The sequence below is a fragment of the Furipterus horrens genome, unplaced genomic scaffold (genome assembly GCF_987537825.1).
Source record: "Furipterus horrens unplaced genomic scaffold, mFurHor1.1.pri manual_scaffold_3, whole genome shotgun sequence".
Classification (NCBI taxonomy): Eukaryota; Metazoa; Chordata; class Mammalia; order Chiroptera; family Furipteridae; genus Furipterus; species Furipterus horrens.
The window spans coordinates 83,265,335-83,289,016 of record NW_028327173.1 but is presented as its reverse complement, the minus strand read 5'-3'; the positions used below and the strand labels follow the sequence as shown (position 1 = coordinate 83,289,016).

Here is a 23,682-nt window from a genome sequence, read left to right as displayed (position 1 = left end):
GTTCCATCTCTTAGGGAGCATTCTGTCAGTCTCAGGGCTAACCTTGGTTGCTGTTGCCTCCTGGGCAAGACCAGAAGGTCTGCTCTGTCAGCTGCGGAACTCACTTTCACTTCCGCTGAACTTTTCAGTGCTGTGGCATAGGTGGGCAACTCCTAAAAGTTGTCTGCTTCAGTAGCCCAGGCCAGCCACAGGCAGTGTTGGTCTGGCACTTGCTTCTCCAGGTGGAGGGCAGAGAGGGGGTCTCTCTTCTCCCTGAAGCTTATGTTCAGCTTTGTACAGCTTACACCTGACTCGCTGGGGCCACAGCACACACTTACCCCTCACACAGGGAGAGGAGGTATTGCTCTTGGCTGTATGCTGGGCTCTGACCCAATCTCTGCCACCCAGGAGGAATAGTAGGACTTCCAAGTCTGGGATGGGGACATTCGTTTCAGGGCTGAACTCCACCATGTGAGCCATGTAGTGTGCTTGCACAGAGCCTGGGCGCGGTGAGCCGTCCCTACATGATGGCTGCTGCCCCTGTTGGTCTGAGGTCAGGGAGAGTGCCTGAAGGTGCAGACCAAGGCCTTCGATCTGGAGGGTAAGCCCTGGTCTGTGACCATGATTGCCTACTGTCATGTTATTCTCTGTGTTCAGTTCCCTTCTGTACCCAAACTGTCTGGTGACATCTTGTTGAAAAGTAACTCTTATGAGCTATAAAGGTCATATGTCCAGGTGTAGGGCACAGCACTTGTTCACAGGAGAGGGGCCTTGGTCCTCATTGTCGATAGCTATGCTGAGAGAACCTAGAATCAGCAAGATCTGCAAAGGGAAGAGAACTTGGGGTGGAAGGAAAGGCCTTGGGGTCCAGTGGGCCTGAGGTCAGTACACACACACAGACACACACACACAAACTTGTCTTTATTTTCATGAAGGAAGATGCATTCCCATCCATTAGCCTCTTTTAATCTTTATACCAGCCGACTCTAGGGGGGATACTATTGTGCACACCAAATTGCTAAGGGAGCCCAGGAGAGCAGAAGGGCAGGGATTCATAAGTGATCACGCACATGCACGGAGGCAGAGCTGAGATACAGAGCCAGTGCTGTGTGCCTGAAGGCCCTGCTTCTTTCTTAAGATGTTATACACTCACACATCAAGGGCATGATGGCCTCTTCACAGTACGGGAATGATTTTATATGGGTATCTTACAGTACAATTTCACACAAGGTTGAGTTTCAAAATACAGGTATCCTAGTTTTCAAAAGTTTGCTTTATACCACTTTGCTATTATAAAAAACCTACATTAGTATCTGATTTTGCTAACCGAAAGAAATTAGAAGTAGATTTTTGAATTTATGAAAAAAGGTGAAAAACAAAAATAGCGTTCAGCGTTTGTTTTGCAGCAAGTTACAGAGACAGCACACACCCCGAGCAGCAGCGAGAGCGGCCCTGCTAAGCTCCTTCTCTGCGAACTCCATCCAGCATCCAGCTCCATAGCTTTGAACTGTGTGTGTGAGCATCTGTGCTTTATCTCTATTTATTTTGTGCATCTGTTAGCAAAATGTGTCCTAAGATAGCTGCTTCTTCACTTGATGTAAGGTTTGATAGGAACACTCTACTTTTGGATAGCAGGGGAAACCTAGGCAGACAATTGATAAGGATATAAATATCCAAATGGTGCACTGGATTGATAAAGTTTTATTCTCTCTTTAGACATGGCTGATTTTCGGAAGTGTTTTGCAAAAGCAAAGCACATAGTCGTCATTTCAGGGGCTGGCATTAGTGCTGAAAGTGGAATTCCGACTTTCAGAGGAGCTGGAGGTTTTTGGAGAAAGTGGCAATCTCAGGTTAGTAGTGTTTCCAGAGGCTTTTCTGAATGAAATCATAATGGAGTTTGACTCAGAACATATGCTGATGCCTGAAACCCAGGCATCCTGTTCGTTTTGGCATCAACATAGCATCTGTATGATTAAGATCTGACATTTAAGCAAAGCTGCCACTTCCCTTACTTTCTAGGTATGTATAAATTGCATTTATTCAGATAACAATTAGAAGCCTAAAACCTTGAATCAGAAAACCTTGGTTAGCATAATTCATTACTGTAGATATTGAAATTAAGTATTAGAAGTTTTTAAAGTTTCTGTGAACTTCTCACATTAAGACTGAAGTTGAATTATTGAAAGTCTAGGGCTTGATGTTCCAAACTTTATACGAAGGCCATTAGAATGTAAGTTTAAAGAAATTGAGTTTTTATTAAGATATATTATCCATACAATGAAACTCACCAATTTTAAGTGTACAGTTCAATGACTTTTAACAAGTGTATGCATAGCGCATTTCCGCATCCCAGATTATTCCCTCAGGCCCTTGCAGTCAGTCTCTCCCCGCCCCCAGGAAATCCCTAGTTTTGGAGGGTAGGGAATTTTGTCTGTTTCATTCATCAGTCCATCCCCAGCTTCCAGAACTCTGGAACAATGTAGGTGCTTAATAGATTTTTTTGTTGATTGAATGAAGACAAACATAAATAATTACTTCAATACATGACTTCCAAATTTAGTAGGTAATTTCTTGTTGTGTGAAGGTTTAATGAACCACCCTTTTTTCCTGTATTAAAGGTCTCAAGATGGCAAATATTTAGGATATTTGGGATATTCTCCACCATCCCCTAGGCGAGGCCTGGGAATGTAGACATGGGAATCATTACCTTAAAGATGAAGGAGGGGAGAAAGAAGAGCAGAGGGCCCTTCAGGAGCAACAGAGGGCAGTCCCTGAATTAGAGAAGCAGTGGGTGGGGGCTCAGCAGGTGTGAGGAGGGACTTAGAGAGGGGTGGTCTGTCATGTCAGAGCAGCTCCAAGTTGGTGGGAAACAATGGAGTCAATACAGTATGTTCAACTCCCTCTGTGTTCCCAGAACACTTACAGGGTGGGTGAAAGTAGGCTTGCGGTTGTGAGTATGCGAAACACAGAGTTTATTCTTGCAGTGTTATTTATTCATTACTGTAAACCTATTTTTCCCCAGCCCTATAGATCCAGGGTCATGTGCTACCTCTAAACTGCTCAGGCCACTTGTGCTCCAAGTGGAGGGCAGGAAGAAAGGAAGTACAGGGTTGATACAAGTAATCCACAGCATAGAAGATGCACGCCCTGTGACTACCAGGTAGATGGGGGCCTTTACAGTAAAATAAATGCATAATGCTGCCACCGCCACAATCGAGATACAGAACATTTTGGTCGTTACCGAAGGTTCTCCTGTGCCCTTTCCCGATAGCTTCCAGCCTCAGGCAACTATTGCTCAGTTCACCATAGAGGAGGTTTGTCTGTCCTAGAGAAATTGCACTGTAAAACACGTATTTGTATCGTCGTCGTCGTCGTCGGCAGCCGTCCGTCTCGAGAGACGATGGTGTAGCCTCTTAAGAGTCTATCTGCACCGCCGAGAATGGTTGTGCAGTCCGACTCGGGAGTGACACGGTATCTATCTCCTCCCGTGTTGAATCGACATCTTACGATGACGCTGGAGTGTCCTCTCCAGTGAAGCTGAAGCTACAGAGCCTGGGCAGGGTGATATGGAGGGTCTGCTGTTGCCCGTGCAGCAGACCCCCCCTCTCTTCGCAGCTGAAGGGTCCAAGGGAAAGACGGAGTCAATACAGCTTGGCTTCAGGTGCGCCGCAGGAGTTGCCGGTGTTGACTACAACGTCAAACCGCCTTAGGGACTCCGGCTCCGGATTTTCTGTCGGGGTTTACTCCCTTAGCCTTTCCCCTGAAGCGGTATGCCGCAAGGCAGCGGAGGTTTTTTGGAGTCAGAGTTTTCCTTCTCTGATGTGCCCTGACTGGAAGATCGAACCAGCGACACTTAGCTCGCAGGCCGACGCTCAATCCACTGAGCCAAACCAGCCAGGGCTAGCAGGAAAAAAAATAAAGATATGGAAGGTATAAAATCACATGAAAAACTTTCCCTTGTGCCTCTCCCCAATCCTAATATTTGGGTGTGTGTTTTCAGAACTTTATCCATGTTTTAAGCCAGTGTACCTATGTGCACTCAAACACACAGATAAAAATACATGGATTTATTATTACAAAAATAGATGAAATTATCTCCATGGCTTTGTATTTATTTAAATATTTAATGCAACAATATAATGTGCATATGCACATGGTTAAATAGTTTAAACCAAATACAAAGTATATTCTCATTTACCCCAAGAAAGGATCCAATCTTTTTGGAAGGAGGCCAGCATTAACATTCAAGCCCTCGTATTTGTATATATTTTGTTAATATAATACATATAGGGAGTGTGTAGCTGTAATTACATTTATAAAAACTGAATTTCTCAACTATAGCCATTATACCTCATTTGGGCATTTTACATTTCATTTTTTTCCTGGACAAATGATACTGACTTTATATATTTTAGAACCTAAAGTACCTTCCTGTATATTACTTTACTTCGTGTTCATACCTTACTTGAGTGGTAAATGGGACAGGTTGCATTTTCCCTGAGTCATAATTGGGGAAGTTAAAACCGATTTCTCCAAGGTCTCTTGTTAGTCCCAGGACTGGGACGCAGGCTGCAGCCCGGGCCTCTGCCCTGTCTGCCACGTGGCATGAACCTACAGCAGATGGGTGCCAGCTTGCACCCTCCCAAAGCTGCCTGCCTCCCGTGTAGAGAAAAAGGGACCTATGAGTGTTTCCCGCGACTGCCTGTCGCTGCAGGTGCCACGCCGCTGCCTGTGTTCCGGAGCTTCAGCGCCTCCTTCCCTCCCTGACGCCTGCCTCCTCTCTTACCCTCAGGCCCTGGCCACTCCTGAGGCCTTTGCACAAAACCCGTCCCTAGTGTGGGAGTTCTACCACTACCGGCGGGAAGTCATCCAGCGCGTAGAGCCAAACCCCGGGCACCTCGCCATCGCCCAGTGTGAGGCCCGGCTGCGTGAGCGGGGCCGCCGGGTCGTAGTCATCACCCAAAACATCGATGAGCTGCACCGCAAGGCTGGCACCAAGACCCTTCTGGAAATTCATGGTGAGGACCCTCAGCCTTACATGGGGAGGGAATCAGACTTTAAAACGTAAGTCCTGACCTGGCCGGGTAGCTTGGTTGGTTGGAGCATTGTCCCCATACAGCAAGGTTGCGGGTTAGATCCTCCTTCGGGTCACATAAAAGAAGCAACCAAGGAATGTATAGATGAGCAGAACAACAAATCCATGTTACTCTCTTTCTCTCTGTCTCAGATCAATTAAAAAAAAACAAACCACAACTAAAATAAAACACATGTCCTGCCATTTCCCACCTGGACTCACTAAAACAGAATCTGCATTTTGACAAGATGGCCCAGTGTCTGGTGTGCACCTGAGACACTGGAAAAGTGCTGGTCTGTGCAGCTGCATGCACTCCCCTCCCTGGGGAGTTCCCTTCAGGTGTCTGTGCTCAGAGACAACTGCCCAGCTGGGCTGAAGGGAGCCAGGAGGTGTGGGCCATTGAACAGCTGTGTCTTTAACAGGATCTGGCAAAGGGGGACCTTGGCATTCCTGGGGGTATCTATTTACTTTCCCTTTTCCCCCTGAGACTGTCCACTGAGGCTGTGCTTCTGCTAAGCTCTCCAGCCTTTAAGGAGCTGCCAGTTCAGTGACCTTTACTATATCAAGCCCACCATGTTTGTGACACGTGGGTTTTGTCCTGATGACAGCCTCCTTTTCCCTCTTCTCCTCGTAATTCTTTCCTCTCTTTGCGCTCACCAAAAATCTAATAAACCCATCATACAAGAGCATAAATGGATATGGAAGGATTTTTTTTTCCCAAGGACATTTGCATTTATGAGTTTATAAAACTTCAATCCCAAGGAAAGCATTTCTAATTGTGGAATTTCCAGGAACAGTGAGCCAGTAGGGAATGCTGCTTGTGTATGCCATGAAGTTGTCTGTTTTTGCCTCGGCTCTGGTCACCCTGATAATGAAAGCTGAGCACTGTTTACTCGGATCCCATCTCTCTCTCGTGTCCCAGCAGCGTTAGCCACCTACTAACCACGTGTCTTTTTGGCACCTTCTTCTGCTGGATCTGGGATGGTTTCCACATGGCTTTTCTCGTTTCTCTGCAGTGTCAGAATGCAGGCTGTCATTTGCCATGTAGAGTGTATAAAATGGCAATAATACCTGTCTTATCCAGTTATTTTAAGGCTTAAATAAGATAATATGTTTATATGCATATTAGTTGGGACTTTTTTGGTTTCAAGTGATGAGAACTTGCTTCTAATTTAGGTAAATAAAAGGAAGCCCTTCCTTCATCAAATTGAAGGTGTCATCAATTTTAAGATGCATTGTGTTTTTGATGTGATACTTGGAAAAAAATAATCTGCCCAAACCATGATATCTTACTCTATTATCCCTTAGAATTGCTATTGTATACTCTTGGGAAAGGCTTGTTAAAACTTCCTTAGATACACTTATTTAGAAACTCATCACGCATATAAAAAACACTGGATGAAACAGTGGTTAAGATATTCCTTCTGAATTACTTGTGAATGACTCCGAGGCATCAGTGACTGTGTTTGCCACACAATGTCATGCTCTGTGCCACCAAGGGATTGGTCATGCAGCATGTCCTAAAAGAGGCTCCTCTCCCGTCTCTGGGCTTCTCTTCCAAGCTGCTGACACACATGCTGCAGGGTTGATATCGGCCTTCTTGATCTAACCAAAAGGTGTCAGTGGAAGGGTTCCAGACAAGGACCTGGACTCAGTTTCTTCCCCACATGGCCCTTACATGGTTTGTTGGCTGAAATGTACAGGGGCTGCCTTTGTCCGGTCAGGACACTGAGGTTAACAAGTCACCACGTGTCAGTCACTGGCATTATCCTTCAACAAGTCTGTGCAAGTGCTGGCTGTGACAACCACGTCACATCTATCATGTGGCCAGTAGCAGTTGCAGGACACATCTGAATTTCAGAGATGTTAACACAGGGAAAAGTGGTCACACTGAAACTGACAAACGGGTACCTTGGCTTACAAAACCGAGGTGCCCGGAAGTGGAGCCAATGTCAGCAGGAGACTCCCTGTCTTTCTCTCCCTGCCCCTCTGCCTCTCCTTCTCTCAGCTTTGTTGAATCCCTCTGCAGATGATCATCTCTGTGCGCCAGCAAAGGTAGCATCTGGCAGCTCCAGGCTCACTCTAGCTTAGCTCTCCTCAGGAGATAGACATCTGCATGGCCTTGCCTGGGTCACTTACCTCCTTTTTGAGCAAACACCTACCACTAAAGGGTTAGGCTACTATGATTAGACCAGTCTGGAACTTGTGCCCAAACTTCTATTTTAGGATGTAATTAGCTCCATCAGCTCAGCATGGGATTGAGGAGAGATGGTTCCTCAACAAAGTGACACTGGACAGAATGGAACAATGTGTGTCCACCACAGTGTGTGACTTGCTTAGCACAACACTCGGCACATGGCGAACATGCAGTGAATTGTAGTCACCATTATCAGGTTAGCACAATAAATGGTTACTAATTTTAAGTTATTTTCTTCATTTATTAGTTGATTATTGATCGATTGATCTGGTTTTTGAACAAAAGATTCAAGCTTTATTAAGTTGAAATTAAGATTTATAAACACATTTTAAGCTACTGAACCTTTATCAATCATGTACTTAGTAAATCATGTCCTTAGGTTTGGTTGGCTTTGTCTACTCTGTGAACCAGTTCAGTTCCACCTGAACATCACTCCAAGTAATCTGAGAGCTCCTTCATCATGGACGACATTATTTCTTCTATCTCTTCCCTCTCGATTACAAAATCCTGGAGGGCAGATGCTCTTGGTTTGTTCAATAGTACTACATGCCTTTGCAGTTCTTGTGATAACTAGGGTAGGCCCATTTGCTAAAACAAGCACATGAAAACTAAGTGATTTTGTACCCTTTTGGACATGGAGACAAGTGCTCTTAATGATACTATCTCTGGTCTTGCTTAACTTGTGTTTTTCAGGTAGCATATTTAAAACTCGATGTACCTCTTGTGGAGTTGTGGCTGAAAATTACAAGAGTCCAATTTGTGCAGCTTTATCAGGAAAAGGGTAATTATGCTGCACTACAGAGTAATTGTATGTTGTTCTCTCTTTTAAAATGAACATAACTGTGAGGAAATTGAACATTAACTTAAGATTTGCATGGATATTTATGAGAAATAGGACCAAATACATTATAGTATATTATGAAAGAAATATTTGGCTCACAATTTATCATGTTAAGTGAAAACCATAGGATCTAACTCTATACAGTATGATCCCAACTTTGTGTTTAAACACACACTCACACACACACACACACACACACACACACACACTCCTCATGTTGATGTTTCTGTGTATAGATAATAGGCCTGAAGAAAATACAGTAATTTTCAGGACTGATGGAATAATAGGTACAGTAGTCCCTCTCTATATTGTAGTTCACTTATCGTGGCCTCACTGTATCACGGGATTTTTAAAAATATTATATTTAACTATTTATCATGGATTTTTAGCTATATTGCAGGATTTCACGGTACTGTATACGTATGTTGTTAAAGTTATGTAGGTTTAAAAGTGTAGAATATGTTTAAGAACATAAGTAGTGTTTATAAAAGTGTGGAAAAGGTTAATAAGGGAGTGGGAAAGGTTAATAAGAGACTGGGAACAGTCTATAAGTGTGTGGGAAGGGTTTATAAAGCCTTAAAATATATATAAATACTAAAATAAATGTAAGGTTCCTGCTTCGCGGATTTCCACCTATCATGGGGTGGTCTAGAACGTAATACCTGCAAAAAGTGAGGGAATACTGTAATTCTGATTTCTTTTTTATGTATTTTTATATTTTCCAACATTTCTCTGATGAATGTGTCCTGTTATTGTAAATAAGGAAAGAAATTAAGTGTAGACTCAGAATATTGAAAAAACTTCTACCTGACCATTATAAATTAGTATAACTTATATAAGAAATATATTAATATAATGTCATTGAAGAAGGTTCAAATTATAACATATACAATGCAAATCATCAAACTCCCCCTTAAGCACATCTGGTGCTCCACATACAAATTCCTTCTTGAGGTAAAACCACTGGTAATTATTTAATGTCTATTCTTCAAGTGCCGCATGTATTAATTATGAATTTTGTACCATATTCTGCCAGGCAAATATACACACTCATTGGGTTATGTGATTTCTTTGTCCCTTGATGATACCAGTGACATGTCTCTTCTCTAATATTGTTTGCTTCAGTGCTCCAGAACCTGAAGCACAAGATGCCAGAATCCCAGTTGAGAAACTTCCCCGGTGGGTAAAAATTTTTCATCTGTATTTGGGTTCCAGGTTGCAAAAAGAGAAAATTAGGAATCAAAATATAAGTTCGTTTGGTGAGATGCCTCTTATATTTTCAAATGTAAAAACCAGCCCTGACCTATGAGGTGAAGGGCAAAGGCACAGAGGACGAACGGAACCAGGTAAAGGGAACTGTTGCTGTCTGTCCCTGTTTGCTCCATGTCACTGCAGGACAGTCTGAGTCCTGGAGAGTTTCTGAAGCCGTTATGCTACAGATGCTCATCCAGTGTATATAAAGCATAGAGGCTGGCGTCCTGTAGCTGGTCAATAAACTTTAGTTACTGTCATCTTCATCCTCCTCATTGTCATCAGTGTTATTAATCCAGGTTTATGGAGACAGTAAAGGGTCTTGCAAAGATGAAATCACAGAACCAAATGTAACTTTTGTAGATTAAAAAAAAATACAGAAAGATTTTTACATCAGTTTTAAAAACCAGATATTAAAATAGCTCTTCCAAAAGTGTTTCAGACAGTACTAGATCGATGTGATGTTCATAGGCAGTGCTTGGAAAAAAAGATGTAGTGTGCTCAAATGGCACTACATTAAACAAGTTAAAGTGTGTTTGCTTTATTGCAGGACTTCTCAGAGCATTTCTTATGCTACAGTACATGTCTCTCTCTAAAAAGTGGTTATAATGTGTTACTATTTCACTGGTTTATTTAACCACAGAACCCTTTTTATTTTTCTTAATAAGGGTTTTCATTACTAAATGCTAAAGTTTCTATCTGAAAGAACAGGGAATCCTAGAGGGTTCTGGAGTAGGACATTAATATGATGAAAATGATATTTTGGAGGAGATTATTTTAGAAGGTACATACAAAGTGATTAAGAGATAGTAAGGAATAAATGATGAGAGATTTTAGTAATCAACACTAGAAAATTTCGCTGTAGACAGGGCCAGAGAGAGGTGAATCTCAGAAAACATGAAAGGAGGTCATTGATGAAATTAAGGGGAAGTTGGGGTGTTAGAAGCAAATCTGAGTCCAGTGTTCCTCCCAGGTCTGGGTAACTGAGCATAGTTGTGCACACAAGTGTGATGAAGTCACTGGGAAAGAGAAAACTGTTTAAGAAAGAGAAGGTCAAACTTGGCTGAAACACATTTGTTTCAAAATCAACCCACTGCATCCAGACAAAATAAAAACTTTATAAGGCAGTTAAAGTTAGTACTTGGTATTCAGGACAAGTTCCTATGGGCTGGGAGGGCAGGGATGGTGGTCAGAAGGAGCAGAGGTGACCTCTCTACAACCCTGGCCTTCCTCTGATCCACCTGGGCAGACCTTCCGGCAAGGCTCAGGGTTGGGTTAAGGATAATGTTCTTACAGGTGTGAAGAGGCAGGATGCGGGGGCCTGCTGCGACCTCATGTAGTGTGGTTTGGAGAAAACCTGGACCCTGCCATTCTGGAAGAGGTTGACAGAGAGCTGGCCCTCTGTGACTTATGTCTAGTGGTAGGTTTTGTCCTTCCCTGATCGTGGGGATTTTCAGAAACACCAGGACGGGGGTGGAGATTGTTCCCTCTCCCTTTTTCCCTTCCTCCCTTCCTTCCTTTTACCTTCCTTCCTTCCTTCAAGATGGGTTTTGAGAGGCCTTGTGGTGACCTAAAGAAAAACTAGGAAACAGTAAATAAGAATTGATCTGAAAATACAAAACTATACAAGACCATGTCTTGGGCTTCTTAAGCCTTCTCCCCCCCCCCCAAATACTATTAAAAAAGCATGTTATTGCTTCTGATTTTAAAAATAATACATGCTTATTATTAAATTTAATTGAGAAAATACAAAAAGAGGAAATTAGAAATCACTGATAATTCTACCATCCAAAAGTAATATCTTAGCCTTTTAGTATGTTTTTTTCTAGATCGTACATGAGCAGACTGTGGCCTGTTGGCCAAATCTAGCCTTCCACCTGTCTTTGAAAATAAAGTTTTATTGGAACATAGCCATGCTTTTTCTTCTGTGTATCGTCCATGACTGCTTTCACATTACAATGGCAGAGTTGAATATTTGCGATGGAGATCATGTGGCCTGCAGAGCCTAAAAAAATGTGCTTTTGGTCTTTTACAGAAAAAGTTTGCCCACCCCTGGTCTAGACCTTTTCTTATGCAGATGTGCACATATTGATTAAAATTCAAGAAAATGGGTTCATATTCTCAAAATAATAATTCAAAAGACTATACACACCCCTATGTTCACTGCAGCATTATTTACAATAGCCAAAATACGGAAGCAACCTGTGTGCCCAACAATAGACAAGCGGATTAAAAAAGCTGCGGTACAAATATACAATGGAATATTACTCAGCCATAAAAAAAAGAATTATTTGTGACAGCATGGATAGACCTAGAAGACATGCTCAGTGACATAAGTCAGTCAGAGAAAGACGAATACCATATGATTTCACTTATATGTGGAATCTAAAGAACAAAATAAACAAACAAAATTGAAATAAACTCACAGACACAAAGAGTGGACTGGTGGTTGCCAAAGGGGTGGGGGTTGGGGGTCTGGGTGAAAAAGGTGAAGGGATTGCGAAGTAAAAATTGGTCATTACAAAATAGTCAGGGGATGTAAGAACAGCATAGGGGATATAGTCAATAATATTGAAATCACTATATATGGTGCCAGGTGGGTACTGGAAATACTTGGGAGAACACTTTGTAAAGCATATGATTTTGTAACCACTATGCTATACACCTGAAACCAATAAAAATAATGTTGAAGTAAACTGTAATTTTAACATTAAAAAAATAAAATTGAAAAATGGGTTCATACTATATGTTATGTTTTGAAACTACTTTATTCATGTAGCAATTCACTTAGCATATTTCATGTCAATACATCCAAATGCACATCACCTTTTAATTGGCTGTGTGGTGTTCTGGTATGTATTCAATCAATCCTCTCTTGTTGGACATTCAGGCTGGTTCAGACTTTGATATTTTAAACAACACTATGATGAATAGCTTCAGACATAACTCTTAACATGCGCTTCAAATTATTACCGTAGGGCAGATTTCCTAGAAGTGGAATTATTAGACAAAGGGTAGGCATATTTCAAATTTTTCTTAACACATCTTTAAAAACAGAGGCACTTTCTCACGGGTGCATGCTCATTCAGCCAGTGTTTACTGAATGCGTCCCAAAGTTGAGTATCAGATCAGTGTTCATGCTAAAAGTCTAAGTGAGAAAAGCTGGCTTGTAAATATGTTCTGGTCTTCCCATGTTTTTCCCCAGCAACCTCAGCACTTGAGTTCTGGGTAAGAAAGAATTCAGATCCAAGACTGAAATACAAGCACAAGTCTTTTTTAGAAAGTAACGGGTAGAAGTGAACTGTGAAAGAAGTAAGTCAGCCGACCTCCCCATTTTTGTAAAGAATTTTCATAAGCCTATATTCATAGAGAAAAACCTGAAAGAATATATATCAAAATGTGAACAGTGATTATCTTGGGGTAGGACAATTATGAATGACATGTATATGTTTTCTTCTTTGAATCATCTAACTTAAAAAAAGGAGCATGAATGATTATTTGTATCACTTCAAAGAGCGGAAACAAAAATAAAATTAACCCCAAAATGTGAAGATTTGTTTCATTGCCACTCTCCATTTGCACAACTCTCCTTTTCACATCTTTCTGAATTATAGTGATCGACCAAAAGACACCTCCTAACTTCCCATTTGTCCCTTAAATGCTCTCCTTTTATCCCATCCAGCTTAGCTTTCCCCACACCTGCAACCACAAGCCTCCCTGGGTCTATGTGAGATTTTCTGAAAAGTTTCTTCTCTGCATAGCGTGGTCATTTGTCTGTTTCCATCTGTTTGCTTGTAGGTGGGAACTTCCTCTGTGGTTTACCCTGCCGCCATGTTTGCCCCTCAGGTGTCAGCCAGGGGAGTGCCAGTGGCCGAATTTAACATGGAAACCACGCCAGCCACGAACAGATTCAGGTACAGGGATTACCATGGTGGGAGATGGAAGGTACTGAACAGGTTTGGACATGGTCCTCTAAAGAGAGTTTACCTACTGTACTAAAATTTTTTTTTTTTAAGACACATCAAGTTTGTGTTTTATTTGATCTGTTGTTGCTTTTGTGGAAGAACAAAATATTAACTGTAGACTGAGGTGGCTCTGCCTTTTTACAAGGGGTTCACCATAGGACTTTTTTTTTTTTTTTTTCACATTTTGAAAGCTCTTCTTTGATTCTTAGGCTTTGCTTTCAGTTATCTTTGTAAACTAGACTTAGTAGTGACAGGCATTTAGATGTAGGTAAGCCTGGGGGATACCCATTCAGAACTTCATCACCTCTGCTCTCATTGTGAGGCTACCTGGGCAAATTCCACTGGTCTAATTGCCAGGAATATTTGTACTTGTGGCCATATTATGATACTGATTCCATTCTCCATGTTTGTATGGACAGAGTAGATTCTCATAGGATGCATTTTTCAGTCTTGTGTCTTCACCTTTGTTTTCCTTTCTTTTTTCAACCCTGCTTTTTTTCATTCACTTTTAATTTACTTTCTGTATTACTGTCAGTCTGTTTAATTCCTTTTGAGAATAAGATAGATTAATTTACTTTCTATATTATTGTCAATCTGCTTAATTCCTTTTGCAAATGAGATAGAATATAAATAACTAAAAAATAAATATAAATAAATAAAATTATAAAATGCCACTGAAATTCTTGTTATTACTTTAGCCAGTGGTTTTCAAACTCATCTGCATATTTCAAAAATATGGATTAGTGGGTACCATCCATGACATTTTGATATAATTGGTCTGAGGCGTAGCTTTCTAGATAATTCTAATGCGCAGCCAGGATGAGAACCTCTGTTCTACGTCTTCTTCATTGATATAAAAAAAAAAAAATGTACCACAAACTATGCAGAAACTTTAACATGATCCTCTTCAGGTGAGTTAGCTGGCTTTTGTCCAAATTTTCTTTAGGTCTTTTTAATCAGCCACAGCTGTGTCCTCAATCCATCGTTCTTCATTTGTGTGTAAGTGGTAGGAACTAGAAAGACACCCTTTAAAAAAATTGCTCTCTATATAAAACTTATACTCTGAAATACAGAATGTTACTGAAAGAAATAAAGAAGACCTAAATATATGGAAGGGCATCCATGTGTATGGATTGGGCAACTTAATATTATGAAGGTGGTAGTACTCCCCAAATTAACTTGCAGATTCACTCAATCTCAAAATTCCAGCTGGCTTCTTTGCTGAAATTGACAAGGTGATCCTAAAGTTCATATGAAAATGCAAGGGACCCAAATCGCCAAAACAAAAAGAATAAAGTTGGAGAACTCACACTTTCCAGTTTTAAAACTTAACTACAAATTTACAATTTCCAAGACATTGTGGTACTGTCATTAGGATAGACATAGTTCTGTGGAATAGAATTGATAGTCTATAAGTAAACCCTCACATTATGGTCAGCTGATTTTTGAAAAAGTGAAAAGACAAAGCAGTGATGGAAAGTCTTTTTAGCAAATGGTGCTGGAATAGCTGGATAACCACATGCAGAAAAATGAAAATTGGAACCCTTCACACCACATAAAAAAATAACTCAAATGAATCACAGACCTAAATATAAGAGCTAAAAATATAAAATTCTTGAAAAAAAATGCAGGAGAGAATCTTTGTGACCTTGAATTTGTCAAAGCCTTTTTGATATGACAAGACATCGAAATCATAGGTAACATAAGAAAAATGGGTAAATTGGACTTGATCAAAATTTAAAACTTCTTTACTTCAATTGATACCATTAATAAAGTGAAAAAGACAACCCACAGAATGGGAGAAAATATTTGCAAGTCTAATATTTGATAAGGAACTTGTATCCAGAATATATAAGTAACTCAACTCAATAATAAAAAGACAAATAACCCAATTAAAAAGTGGGTCAAGATTCAGATAGTTCTCCAAATATATACATGTAGTCCATAAGCACATTGAAAAGATGCTGAACATCATTAATCTTTAGGGAAATGTAAATTAAAACCACAAGAAGAGACCACTTAACAACGTCTAGTGTGGCTATACAGTAGTCCCTTCTTATCCATAAGAGATCTATTCCAAGACCCTCAGTGGATGCCTGAAACCACAGACAGTATGAACCCTATATATACTGTTTTTTCCTGTACATACATATCTATGATTAGTTTTATAAATTAGGCACATTAAGCAATTAACAGGAATAACTAATAATAAAATGGAACACATTACTTATTTTGTAATAAAAGTTATGTGAATGTAGTCTCTCTCAAAATATCTTAATGGTGCTGTACTCACTGTTCTTGTGATGTGAGACGATACAAGATCTACATGATGAGATGAAATGAGGTACTCAAATGGCATGCAATTTAAAACTTATGACTTGTTTATTTCTAGAAACTTCCATTAAAATTTTTTGGAGTGAGGTTGACTACAGGCAACTGAAACCACAGAAAGTGAATCTATGCATAAGGGGGACTACTGTAATTTAAAAATTGGAAAATAAATGTTGGTGAAGAAATTGGACTCCTCATACATTGCTGGCAGGAATGTACAGTGGTGCAGCTTCTTTGGAAAACAGTCTTGCAGTTCCTCAAAAGGTTAAATACAGAGTTAACACAGAACCCAGCAATTCTACTCCTAGGTATACAGCCAAGAGAAATGAAAAGATGTTTACACAAAAATGTGTATATGAATGTTCACAGCAGCATTGCTCATAATAATCAAAAAGTTGAAACAACCCAAATGTCCTTCAACTGATGAATGGATAAACAAGATTTGGTATGCAGTAGTCCCTCTCTATATTGTGGTTCACTTATTGCAACCTCACTGTATCGTGGGATTTTAAAAAATATATTTAAATATTTATCGCAGATTTTTTGCTATATCACGGCATTTTGTGGCACTGTATACGTATGTTGTTAAAGTTACGTAGGTTTAAGAGTGTAGAATAAATGTAAGGTTCCTACTTCATGGGGGGATGGGTGTCTAGAACGTAATACCCATGATAAGTGAGGGAATACTGTATATACAATGGAATATTATTGAGCCATAAAAATAATGAAGTACTGACCCATGCTACAGCATGAATGACCCTTGAAAACATTATACTAAGTGAAAGAAGCCAAAACACACAAGACCACAGATTGTAAGATTTTATTTATATGAAATGTCCACAGTAGGAAAATCAATAGAGACCAAAGGTAGATTAGTGGTTGTCTAGGATTGGGGTAGGGAGAAATGAGGAATGACTGCTAATGGGTACAGATATATTTTGGGGGTGATAAAAATGTTCTGAAGTTGACCATGGTGATGGTTATACAAGTCTGTGAATATACTAAAAAACCAATTAAATTATATATTAAATGAACAGATTGTATGTGAATTATATCTCAACAGAGCTGTTTAAAAATTACATTGGCTTCTAACTTATCCACTGAAAAGTGGACATTAGGCCTCTAATACGCATTGTGTCACATATGTGTAGCACCTAGGCTAGTAAGCATCATTTAAGGTAATATCAGAGGCAAGCACCTGGAGCCTCTTGTCTACTTGAAAGAGCATCACAATACTCCAAGAGTGGGACGGGATAAACTTCCTGAAGGAGGAAATGAGCTACATCCCAATTCCATTTGTCTAAGGTGATTTATTTTCAGTCACTTGATCATCAGCTTATCTCAAATAAATATGAAAAATTAAAACAAACCATTATTATATAAAAGTAAGAAATGTAGATAGGAAAAAGGACAAAACTCAAGTGTTTCTACAACCCAAGGTATGAGTTGGCCTCTGCCTCTCATGCTCTGCACTGACCAATAGGTTCTTGGCATCCATTGTGTGTGTCTTCATGTGAAAGCAAATTGAACTTGGTAATTTTTCCTACAAGTTAAGAAGAGATTCTTGGCATGTAATGATATCATTTCATAAATTAGGCAGCTTCAGCTGCTACTCTTCAACCCCAATTCTCCAGATTCATGTCCTGAAAACCTGTGATGTCTCTGTTCAGACCAACGGGCTACTTGCTAGTTAGAAACTTTGACCAAATTTGACAGGCTACCCACTGACCAGTACCTACCACAAGAGCCACTATCTGTTTGTGGGCTTCTTTGGGGAGCTGGGGCTATCTGTACTACTAAGTCTGGGAATTTTCCCAGATAAATAGAACTGACCAGTGAGGCCAACAGTGCTTTTATCTGAGAGTCATCAAAGCTGATCATCTCATCCTATTCAAAGTTTTAAATGGGGAACCAAGCCTAGAGCCATTGATTGGCTTGTTTAAACCCACAGCTTAACAATGGCAGAATTTTTCTTACGTCTCATGAGTTAACAGATTTTGTTTGAATGCTACTCTAGGTGAGGGCCAGCAAACTACTGCCTATAGGCCAAAGTCACCCATGACCTGTATTTGTAAATAAAGTTTTCTTGAAACTTGGCTAAGGCCATGTGTTTATGTATTGTTTACGCTGCTTTTCCGCAACAGCAAAGTTGAGTAGTTGCAGCAGACTGTCTGGCCTGTATAATATTTACTCTCTGGCTCTTCACAGAAAAAAATTTGCCAACCCCTACTCTAAGTTACTGAGAAAAATGAAAATTGGACTAATATTTGCTGTAATCTGATTTTCTTGATTATCTTAAGTAGATAGTTGGAATGCTGCCTACATTTTATACTTGAATCTCACAAGACTCTTTAGACCTTGCACAAGTTCTTTCAATTCTTTGCGCCAGTTCTAATTTAGGGACAAAGTCATAGCATTTGCCTCCCACTGAAATATGTTAATATTTTCAAGGTGTTAAATTGTTCCAGTTTTGTGTTTGTCATTTTCTCCATCCCTGATGGCTGTCTTGGATGATTTCTAATGAACCATTACTGTTAGATACTGTGCATTTTCAGATTTAGGTTTCAAGGTTCTGACTGTCATTCAACCCTGGGTTGTTGGCATGTAAGGGTCAGTGCATTCGCTGAGACTGAAATAGGATTCATGCTACCGGCCAGGCTGTCAGAGTGCAGGGCCTTCAAACACCTTGAGCCCTCTATGCCCTGCAACCACCAAGATGTTCAGCTTTTAATTTCTATAAACTTTGGGATCCAGTTGACGTCCACAGATATTTATTAAGTCATTTATACGTTTTCGACACTGTTCTAGGTGCTTAGTATCGGACATGTCAGTAAACAAAACAAAACAAAATCTGTAAGATGTCACTCTAGTGGTGGAGGCAAACAGTACACAGTAAGCATAATAAACATGCAAACTTTATCACATGGGAGAAGGTGGGTGACATTGGGAAAAGCAAAGGTAGAGTTGAGGATGGGGTGCAGGGAGGTCGCAGGGTTCAGTTGGGTAGTTAGGGCCAGCCTCTTTAAGAGATTTGAGCAAACTTGAAGGTGATGAAGGAGTTAGCTAAAGAGATATAGGCTAAGAGCTTTTCAGAAGCTGGGACCACCTAGGACCAAGGCCCCAGGGGGAAACATGCCTGGGAAGTTTGAGGGACAACAAAGTGGTCAGTGTGGCGGGAGTGGAGGGAGGGAAACCCAGAAGACCCAGCCAGTCAGTGAGGGAGGGAACTAATGTGATTATGTTGGGGAACAAGTGGCCCCAATGAAAGCTAATTGCTGGTGGAGTTTAGAAGATGAAGTCATTCTGAGCTAGACAATGGTTTTATAGATCGCTTTAATTACATATTTACTCATCAAGAGTGTAATGAGGCTACTTCTTTCAATTCACAGTTGACCACATTTGACAGGGAAGTCCAGTGCCCTATCTGGCTGGGTTATCAAGGGAAGGTCGTAGAGACTCTTTTAGTCCATGCAATCAGCCCCTAGTGGTCTGTTAATTAAAAAAAAAAAAAAAGAAAGTCAGCCCTGACTGTTGTGGCTCAGTTGGTTGGCATTGCCCACAAAGTGAAGGGTTTCTGGTTTGATTTCCCTGGTTTGGTTCAATTCCCCCGGCAGGGCACATGCCTGGGTTGTGGGCCTATCCCCAGTTGGGATACATAGGAGGGGCAACCAATCAGTGTTTCTCTCCTCTTTCTCCCACACTTCCCCTCTCTAAAAAGTAAATAATAAACTCTTTTTAAAAAGTCATTTAAAGCAAGAATAATTATAAAAGACATAGTTTAAATATTTTATTTTCATTTAAAGCATAAATGTGTATTCATTTCTTTTCTTTTTTTGGGGGGCGGGGGTAGAGCTAAGGTCCTTCTCCTTGAGTAGGAATCTGCTGATTGAAGCTCACCTTTCTTGCATAAATGTGCGTACTCATAATCCTCGTGGTGTTCCCCAAATTTTCCTGAAGATAAAAATCACCCAGCCCTTATTTTATAAAACAATTCAGACCACCAAGAAAATCAGAACCCTAGGCCCCAGTATACACTTCCTGAATCAGAATTACCAGGGCAAGAGGACTGTTTATTTGTATATTTAACGAGTGACCTAGGCGATTCTTATCATTAAGAAATCTTGGAAAACACTGGATTATAATTTCTGGTTTCAATATTTTTTTCTTTTTCTAAGTGGAGAAAGAATGTACAAAAAGAAACGTGATGCAATCTATCTCCCCCCCCCAGTCTTTTTTACCCACAGCTAACTTAACAATTATTTTTAGTGATTCTCTGTTTCTAAAGCATTCAATTAATATTCCTAGAAACAACCCTCTTTTAATAGGTATATTTTTCTAGTTTATTATGTAACTTAAATTAAATTGGATAATTATATTAACCAATAAAGTGGCATCAACAGAGTCTGGAACACAGTAGTTTTGGTTATTCTCCAGCTGGAGAGGTTGCGCCAAGCGCGCGGGTGCCGGGAAGGACAGGGGTCTTCAAACACTTATGTTCAGGTACCTCTGTCACGTTTGTAAAGTTGACCTCTAAAATTTTACATCAAAATCATGGAAAAAGATGTGACTCCAAGTGTTTTGGAAATAAAGTATTGACATTTAAAAATGAAACTGCCATTGTTGTGGTTTTAAATGTATATAGGCAAATCGGAATGCCACAAGTACGTGATACCCACCATCATCCATTTATAAAATAAGTACACAACCCTTTTTATTTCAATTTTTTTATAAGTCCTCACCTGAGGATATGTTTTTATTTATTTCACAGAGAGAGGAAGGAAGAAAGAAAAAGAAAAACATTGATGCGAGAGAGAAACATCACCCCTTTTCACATCCTGACTGGGGATTGAACCCACAACCCCTTCCTTGGTGCACAGGATGATGCTCCTCAGGGCACAGCCCTTTTTAGCAGTTGGAGCCTTTACCGTTTTTTCTTTGTATTTTAACTTGTATTTCCATTCTACTTCCATCACAGAAATTTGTACTAATGTAATATATTTTTATGTTTGAAAATCTTCCGTTGACTACCCTATTTACTATACTTTTGTAACAAATTATCAGATGAATTATTTATTTTCAATTTCCTTAAAACTTAAACGTTCTCCTAAAAATTTCTTTTCTAGATTGAATTCTCACTACAGCAATTTGTAGTATGTAGTTGTTTAAAACAGCAAACAAATGGCAACTTTGATTAACATTTCCATAAAAGTAAAATTTTATTGGAACTGCATCATGGGACATGAATTTTTGGAATTGGTTCATGTATCCATGGCTGAATATTATGGATTGTTAGAAGACAGACAGTTCATGTTGTAATCCACTGTCAGTAGAAATGAACCTGTAGTCTGAGAAGACAGGCTTACTGAGTGAATATAACTAGGGACATTCCACTCTAGAGGAAACAGGGGCATGTCTCCAAACAAAAGGAAAGATAGAATTACAGGATTTGTTGGGAGAGTGAAGTTTAGGTGAAATTTAAATGAAGCAGTTTTTAATAGATTCAGCAACTGGTAGGGCTTTGTGAGACGGGTTCAATTGGTCTGGCTGGCAAAGTGGATTCAGGGTCTTGTGTCGTTGGAAACGACATAGTAAAGGTAGACGTGGACTGTCGTGTGCAGACACCCCTCATCTGGAGCTCTGCACCTTGTCTGGAAATCAAGGCTGCATCTCAATGGCAAAGTGACTTAGATCCTCTAGACACAAGGGAATAGTTCATTCTTTACTGCTTTAATTTCAAGCAACGAAGTTGCTGACACTTTATAATTTTAGAAGACAAAATTCCTCAGTGAGTAGAAAAGGTATGCAGTTACTCAAAGAAGGGTGTTGTTATGATTCTTTGCACCTTGTCAGGGGAAAGATACTGTTTTCTATTCACTCTGCATCTTACTTTATCTGTGTCTCTTATTCCAGTCTGAGGGATGGCTGGGCAGATCTTCATGGGCCAAGCTCAGTCTTATGTCTTCAATGTCAATTGTAATTCTTAGTTTTTGCTTTTCATAGATTGATGAGCCCTCAGCCACGTAAACCCCAACACAAAAGGAATTTCCTTATGGCATTTCCACTCAGATTGTGGGCCTCCTTCATGTTATATGATAAAATACCCATAGTAATTTTATGTCACATTTTGTTATGTTAACTGATAATTCTAGCAGACCCTCTTTCAATTTTATTGAAAGCAAGAATGAAATGGCCCTACTTGCATAAGGATGTGATACCCAGTCTTTAGAAATCATTTGTTTCCTTTAATCTACACTGATATTTCAAACATCACTTTTTCTGATATCCCATATGTTTTCACATTCTGGGCTATGGCACCATTGTAAGATTTTGGGGTGGGTGAGGGGTAACAGCTTGCCTTTGTGAAAAGGGGTCTTTTAGAGTCACTTTCTTAGGAAGGAGACCATATGGGATTGAGGACATGGAAATTCCCTAAAAGCTCTCCATGCCTGGCTGTAATTTTTGGAAAGTTCTCAAGGGACTGTAACCACTGTGCTGGTGAGGAGCTTTCTAGTGGCCAGTGTTCCCATGCTGCTGGTGGCAGAAGGAGGGGAAATGCCATTTGGTCAGAGAGGTCCATTACCGGCATTCTGGAGACATGAAGTATTTAAGGGAGAAGGCATTCATTGTTCATTTTGTATCAAGAATAAATAATATGATAAGTTACATTGAGCGAATGTTTCTGTTCATTTTTAATTGTTCCCAGTTGGTTTTCTTATTAATAACACATTAGAAAAAAACCCTGCTTTTATTTCTTATTCAGAGTCCAGGTTTTTTTTCATGCCCTAAGTGTTTTCTCTTGAAGGAAGCAGAAACCACTGATTTTTCTTCCTTCTCTTTGCACTTTCTTTTTTATTTTATTTTTCTCTCTTTTTTTCCCCTCCTTTCTGACCTAGTCAGAGAGCTTGTTGTGAAGTCCAGTGGATGGGTTAAGAGGCCTGTTGACTCAGCTAAAATCCTTATGGTCTATGTGATGCATGAGATTATTTTTCTCTTGTCCTTAGTATATATGAATGCTATTTTAATGTAGTATATAGATATTGTAAAGCTTTAAAACTTCAATTATGAGTCTGGCAATACAGTCATGAAATACACTTTATAATCATGTGGCCCCCCCCCCCCCCCCCCCGTCCCTTAAAACAAAATTCTTACTTATACCATTTAAATTCCAGGCACGTCCTTTCCTAAATTCTCTTGATCACAAGGGCCAGTCCATAGTGAAATGAGTTGTCAGAAATTGGATGAAAGAAGTGGGCACAAAAACTCATAATACCACATTTGTGAGACTTTGGATTTTACTCTGGGTGTAATTAAGGAATGTGTGACTTGTGTTTGTCCTTCTGTTTCAGGTTTCATTTCCAGGGTCCCTGTGGCAAAACTCTTCCTGAAGCCCTGGCTCCTCATGAAACTGAAACGGTTTCTTAATTGCCCTGGGGAAGGAAGAAATTACAATGTATCTCAGTACCAGGCCTCAAACAGAGGAGACACAATCTTGTGAATGGCAAACTGAATATTAAAAGATATAAAATACCCTCTGATTTCCTGGCTGGGATCCAACCTGTTGATAACTGATAGGGCCTTAGAGGTAACAATAGCAAATGTAGTTAAAAGAAATCAGAGAACTGTAAAGTTAATGCATGTTATTTGGTTTGAACTTAAACATAAGATATCTCTGATGTGTTTGGTTGGTTATTGGGAGGGGAAAAATTCTAATTAGAGTGTCTTGAAAATATAATTATCCCAATTGTATTTTTGCTATTTGGCAAAGATAGAAGTAGACAGGTAAAAACCTTGATATTTCTGTTTTTTGCACAAGTTTGGTTAGAAAGTAAAATTACTCTCTACAGTAGGTAATTTATTGTATAAAGATGTGACCCCATGAGATATCTTTGTTGAGGACTTCTTCTTTTCACTATTTAACTTGTTTGGCTGCTTTACCTCAAAGTATGTGGGATAGCTTAGAACAAGGACTCAAGCAAGGAAGGAAAAGTAGTAACAAGATAGAAAATCAGGATGAGACCAAGAAAAGAAATGATGCAAGTATATG

General features: G+C 39.9%; 1 protein-coding gene across 6 annotated transcripts in view; it reads left to right on the top strand.

The window, feature by feature from the left end:
- SIRT5 (sirtuin 5) overlaps window positions 1–23,173 on the top strand; it is a 32,586-nt gene extending 9,413 nt beyond the window's left edge. For 5 of the 6 annotated variants that reach the window (XM_090269803.1, XM_090269798.1, XM_090269800.1 and 2 more), the window contains 7 exons: window positions 1,696–1,829; window positions 4,772–4,997; window positions 7,944–8,031; window positions 9,217–9,270; window positions 10,639–10,762; window positions 13,141–13,256; window positions 20,407–20,503. In XM_090269803.1, the coding sequence (XP_090125929.1) occupies window positions 1,698–1,829; window positions 4,772–4,997; window positions 7,944–8,031; window positions 9,217–9,270; window positions 10,639–10,762; window positions 13,141–13,256; window positions 20,407–20,488 (822 nt within the window). In that variant the 5' untranslated portion in view covers window positions 1,696–1,697 and the 3' untranslated portion in view covers window positions 20,489–20,503. Of the gene's footprint in view, window positions 1–1,695; window positions 1,830–4,771; window positions 4,998–7,943; window positions 8,032–9,216; window positions 9,271–10,638; window positions 10,763–13,140; window positions 13,257–20,406; window positions 20,504–22,984 lie in introns of those variants that run through there. The other variant, XM_090269802.1, reaches the window with a different exon arrangement.
- Window positions 23,174–23,682: the final 509 nt, after the last annotated feature.